This window comes from Montipora foliosa, chromosome 2 (genome assembly GCF_036669935.1).
Source record: "Montipora foliosa isolate CH-2021 chromosome 2, ASM3666993v2, whole genome shotgun sequence".
NCBI classification, from domain to species: domain Eukaryota; kingdom Metazoa; phylum Cnidaria; class Anthozoa; order Scleractinia; family Acroporidae; genus Montipora; species Montipora foliosa.
Genome location: NC_090870.1, coordinates 48,112,137 through 48,118,311, shown reverse-complemented (window position 1 = coordinate 48,118,311; position 6,175 = coordinate 48,112,137). Strand labels below are relative to the sequence as shown.

The following is a 6,175-nucleotide window of genomic DNA, read 5'->3' as shown; positions in this document are numbered from 1 at the left end:
TCGTGCGCTCGATCATTCATCAAGAATTAATTAAAGGGTGGTTGGAACGTTTAATCACTCATTTTGATTTGCTTCTCAGTCTATTAACATCATTTTAAGGTAAGTCTTATGTGTTAACGTCATTGTTAATTTGCTGTCTCGATGGGAATACTCTGCGTTCTCTAAGAAGTAGTACAATGTATATCGTATTGATCGGGGAAAATACAGTTTGTTTATAAAGATCTATGCTTGAAGTAAGTTGTTCACGGCTGTTTAAAACCTTGCTTCTTTACAGAGACACCTATTGCTCACCGTACGTGGTTACGTTAAAAACCAAATCATGAAACTTTTGTCATTTTTGCGGGTAGAGAATCGTAATATTTAATGTATTAGAGAATAAAATCGTTAGAGGTTTAGAACAAAACAAATAACAATTAATCCATAACCGAAGATGATAGGGAATAAGGAATGAATCAGACTATGGAAGATTTCAGTATTTCTTCAAAACTGACAGAATTAAAACAGACACTGGCATTTTGCAAAAAGTGTCTCATGGAAGTATACCTAAAAGAAATTGCATAAACCTTAAATAAGGGGGTTTAGAACAAAACAAATAACAATTAATCCATAACCGAAGATGATAGGGAATAAGGATTGAATCAGACTATGGAAGATTTCAGTATTTCTTTAAAACTGACAGAATTAAAACAGACACTGGCATTTTGCAAAAAGTGTCTCATGGAAGTATACCTAAAAGAAATTGCATAAACCTTAAATAAGGGGGTTTAGAACAAAACAAATAACAATTAATCCATAACCGAAGATGATAGGGAATAAGGATTGAATCAGACTATGGAAGATTTCAGTATTTCTTAAAAACTGACAGAATTAAAACAGACACTGGCATTTTGCAAAAAGTGTCTCATGGAAGTATACCTAAAAGAAATTGCATAAACCTTAAATAAGGGGGGAGGAGTCGTCTCTAAGGACGCCATTGGGTCAGTCCTTATGCCAGTGTCACGTCACGTCCCGCTTCGGTGGCTCGTACCCAGTCGTTTTAACAGCTGCGTACTGACCTCAAGAAACGTCATTGGACAACAATACAGTTACCCCCTCCCTCCTACCTTCAATAGAAGCACAGTATTATTTAACAAGTATCTAACTGGAACGTAACTGAAGAAGGTTTTCTTGCAGGGAGGCATGTATAATTCGCTATGGCTCATTGCTTCTTCAATGAATATAAATACAATATTGCATGATTTAAATTCCGAAACTTATGATACCAGCAAACGTGAAAGCTGGCATTCCCAGATAAGCTAAACATAAGCAGTATACTCTAACTATTTACCTGACCAATATCAACCTGACTAATCACAATCCTTGTCTTATATTATATTCGTTCTGGTGTGTTCCTTAATGGCAAGCCTGATGTTTGCTATTACTTGAGTAATAGAAAACGTTTTCAGTGTTTTCATCTTGTTTGCCAGGCGAGCAACAAAATTCTGTAGGAATATACATATTTAAAGCCACAGTACCCTACTTTTGTTAGTATGTACAAGTTATGCGCATCACGCGAGGAATGGTTTAAGCACCACGCGTGCACTGGGGTTGACAGTGACGCAATCAACTACGCTACCGAGTACACGCCTAAAATGAAAGCAAAATGTTCCTACTGTGACCAACTCAAGTTTAATGAACCTGCACTCAAACCAGGAACGCCAGAAGAGAAGCACATTGCTAACCAGCAACTGTTAGTTAACGTCTTCCGGCTGAAAAACTAGCTGGCATGAGCCTATCAACTCGAAACTTCAACATGGCGAAAATTATAGTGAAATGTAAACATGTTCCTCTGATGTCGTAGTGCGTGCGCAAACAAGTGGAAGACACGCAAATGTTTGACTTACTGGGGAGGTGAGAGGAAAAAATGTAATGGGCGCCGTAATAGTTTTCAAAACGAGATTAGTTTGTGGTTCTGAGCAAAAAGTATTTAGACTGTATTTTAGCTTAACAAGAGGAAGGCTGTCAGAGAAGCTAAAAGTACTGTTGCAACGATTTTGTTAATAAAAACATACCAAAAATGGTTTTTATGTTACCATTTACCATGCAGGTTTAAGATCTTTATAAAGGTGTTTGCTTTTCTGCATATAAATGCAATTTCTAGGGAAATCTGTGAAGAAATGTCCTTTTCTTCTTTTTTCAGAAAAATGCTAATGTCAGAATTTTTGTTGACATAGAAGGCTAATTATCTCTAAAAAATGCGTGGCTGCCCCCATTCTTCTTTGTGGATTCCAATAGCCCTTGCAAAGATCTACTTTTTCCTTTTCTAGAACAGTCTTTTGGATTCCTTCTGGAGGGTGGGGGGGGGGGGGGGAGTACTCCCTTGTGTGGGCTATATAGGTATGGTGGCGTACTTTTCCTTAGACATGGTGCGAAAAGGTACTTTTAGCGCCCTGGCTCAAGAAAAGTACGCTTGATCGCAGGTTACAAAGGGTATGGTTTTGTGGTCGTTTTGGTCAGAAATGGGATATCGATTTTGACCACGTTGATCTCAAATAGGGTATGGCTTCTGCACTCCAGTCTTATAGACAACTTTCGATATATTAAAAATATTTAGCTTGGCAGTGAGGCTTAGAGAAGACAAACAAAGGAAATTGAATGACCATTATTAATTACTTTTGTTTGTGTCCTCTAGTCCTCACTATCAAGCTGATAGTTTATCCTCAGCAAATTTTTATTTGATGTGGTTGACTTCGTTAACTCTGAGTACAATTGGCACTTGTAGTTTTATATGAAACCCTATAATATCAGACTGAAGGGTCAAAGCAGACAGGCGGGCAGGCCGGCGGGTAAGCTTTTGGTCAGTTTATTGTTAATGGTCAGTAGGTCAGTCAATCAATGAATTGTTTGTCTATTACTACCTCATGGGGTTTGGAGTCGAAGAGCTCATACATTAAGTGTACTTGGCAGTAAAGAAAATGAATCTTAGAATTTACTTCTAGCTGCAAAATATTGCATGATTTTTGAAACATCTTACTCGAATTTCCAAACAAGGATCTTGTAATTTCAATGAGTCTTGGATTCTTCATTCCTTTAAATTCCTAAACAGTACTCTGAGCATGCCCTGTGACCACTGTTATGCAGAAATTATTCCTAATAAGAATTCCCATACAGTATTCTTAGGTACTAGTGGAGTTCCTGCCTGCTGAAGGCATGCACGCATTTAAGCACCATTGTCCATAGTCGTTACAACCGTTCGTCCATGTCCCATTTGCACTGGGGGTGCGTGAACTTAGCTTTATAGGTTGACTTGGGTTATGGCATACATGGATCCTTGATATTGGGCATCCATGATGTCAATTGACAGCTGTCAAAACAAGGTATTATCACTGACCAGTATCATGTGATTATTCAGACTCAAAACAAAGAGCAAAACAATATAAACAGAAAACCTCATTGCAAGTTACAAAACTAAAATCAAAATTCTTGCTTATCCTGGGTAATTTGCTTAATTGGGCTTTCAACAACCCAGCCCTGAGGAGCTCCACTTTTAGGATTCCCTAAATCAATATATTATAAATAATATTTGTACTTTCAGATATGGATGGTACTCTTGTCGAAGGTCACACCGATCCCGATCCCGAGGAGATAGTTGTTGATCCCATCCCCTCTAATGAGCCCCTTGTCAAGAAGATATCTTCTTCTGGAACACCCAGTGGTTTTATTGAAGGTCGACCGTTCAAGCAAAGACTGGATCCTAACTCCGCTGTCCAACAGAGTGAGTGCATTTCTCCAGACCCAAAGAGGACCACTGGCATTGCATTTTCCGGGGGAGGCATTCGGTCTGCTGCATTTTGCTCTGGTGCTCTCCGTAGAATGTTACAAGATGACGTTCCTCTGGAGTATTTGAGCTGTGTTTCCGGAGGAGGCTTTACTGGGGCGGCTTTTCTTGACTGGAAACAACGTTCAAAAAAGTTAGGAATTGCTGATAAGGTGTGGCAAGAACAATTCTTTGAGAAAATGAGGAACAATGCTGGATACTTGTGCAATTGGCAAAGTCTTGGTTGGGGGATTTGCCAGTCAATTAACTTCACTCTTCTCTTGATCTTTGTTGTGATCATTTTGCCATGTGTCCTGTGGCTACCCTATGCGTTTCCTATTGCTGTGTTTGTAGACGTTCTTTTTGGTGGGATTTTACGAGAGAACAGCACTTGTCCTCCCTCAGTCAGTGTGAGTGACAAGACTTCATTCCTGATACTGGAACTCTATTATGACTGCCAACCCCCCGGCAGACGAGTGGCCCTATTTTTGACAACATTTGCTGTTTGGTTTTTTTTCTTTATCCTTTCAAGAATAAAATATTTGATAGAATACCAAAACCTGTTTCGATTCCTCTCAATTCTCAGTGGACTGGTGCTTGCCTTGACTTTGTTTCCTTGGGTTACACATGACTTCCTGTGGCCTTTAAAAACCTGGATTAAGGCTTTGGTTTTCATCGGTTTTCTTATTGTTCCGTTTGTCCTTCCCATCGTCCGTAACTTTGCTGCTATATTCCTCTTTTTCTATGCCTACACACTTTTTGTGAGCTGGAGAGTCTTCAAGGCTGATTTGTTCGGAGTGTTGCCATACTCAGATGAAGTCTTCTATCCAATCTTGATTGGTTGTGCTATTGCTATCATACTGTTTCCATTCATCGGACCCCTTCACCAATCTGCGTTCAACATCTACTACAGGTTTGTGCTAACTTTATATTTAGAATGTAACGTGAGTTATTTTTTCCAGTTTTTTGGTATGCTTTCAGATAATTTCAGTCCAGAGATTATTCTTAGAAATCAGGAGATAAAAATCAGGTAAGATGTTTCCTCTTTCTATAACATTTCCAGGTGTAATGATTGAAACTAGAAAGTTGAGGAGTGACTGCTGTAAGCAAAATATCTCGTGAAGGGGTGGGAGGAGGACAGTATCCAGGAGTCTTTACTAAGGGTCGGCCTAGTATCACTGAGCTTTAGATACGCCTAGAATCTGAAACAAGGCACAAAGAAGTGGAATTTGAAAACGAAATCCTTGTTAAAAAGCGCACTTCCATCGTATACAACATGTAAAAAAGACCTCAATGGCAGACAACTAGCGATGGCAGCTGGTTATTTTTATTTTTACAGAGCTTGACCTTGCAGACTTCCCTTCATCGTCAAGGCGCGGGTGAAACAAACACAGTTTTTTTTTTACTTTTTTACAGATATCGACTGTCTGCCGCGTTCTTCGAGAAAGCAGCAAGATGCCGATGGCAAGATGTCTTCCCTAACTGTGCAAGACCAGCTAGGGGTATTTACAAACTTATCAGCGGTGAGGAAGATGCAAATAAAGAACTGGAACTTGACGATCTCAAGCATATTTCACCCACATTCATAAGTAACATTACAGTCAACGACTGGCAGATTAGCAGCGGTGCGAAATCAAGTCATCAGCTGATTGCATTTTCACCCGATGGAGTCGAGCTTATTGGGAGTGATTGGGAAAAACCATCTGAATTGAGCCGATGTTTTGAGCCAAGACACATGAGATTGTCTACTGCAATGGCGATATCTGGAGCTGCTGTGAGCTATGACATGGGGAGCTATGAGAGTAGACTGGATATGGTGCTGGACCTGTTAAACTTACTGGGAATTGGGATGGGAGATGAGATGATAAGTGATCAGTGTCACTATCAAGACCGAACAAAAAGCACAGCTGCAAAGATAAAGCAGGTCTGTTAACGGTGTCAGTTTCATCTTCCGGGGGGACTCCCCTATAAAAAAGACGGGTGCTCGTCGTGCTTTTTAGGGGTTAGAAAACATCTTTTTTATATGGGACTCTCCCCGGGCTTAAAGGGACACCTTCACGATATACTTTTTTAAAACTGTTATAAATTCACGAAATGGTCCCTATATTCATGTATTAAGAACTCAATTAGCTCTAACTAAATGATTAAAAGCAATTTCTTGAAGAAAGTCCACACAGCAGCCACATTTTTGCAAATTTCAACAATTTTCGAGCCACACTTGAACCTTTGAAAAACGGACATCCTGACGCTTTTTCAAAAATCCATATCACAATCCGTTTCCATCCTCGCTATCGTTAGCCATCCTCACTTCCTAATGGGTTCTAATCATTTATCCAGTACTGCTCTACAAAGTAAACCCATTATTGTTCATCTTACAGA

At 39.6% G+C, this 6,175-nt stretch overlaps 1 protein-coding gene across 3 annotated transcripts in view; it reads left to right on the top strand.

Annotated features, from left to right (window-relative positions):
* LOC137990886 (uncharacterized) overlaps positions 1-6,175 on the top strand; it is a 10,139-nt gene continuing 3,964 nt past the window's right edge. For 2 of the 3 annotated variants that reach the window (XR_011121576.1, XM_068835991.1), the window contains exons 1-3: positions 1-99; positions 3,575-4,709; positions 5,213-5,720. Coding sequence is in view for 2 of the 3 variants with exons in the window: in XM_068835991.1 (XP_068692092.1) it covers positions 3,577-4,709; positions 5,213-5,720 (1,641 nt within the window). In the remaining variant the exon portion in view is untranslated. Of the gene's footprint in view, positions 100-2,787; positions 2,826-3,574; positions 4,710-5,212; positions 5,721-6,175 lie in introns of those variants that run through there. The other variant, XM_068835992.1, reaches the window with a different exon arrangement.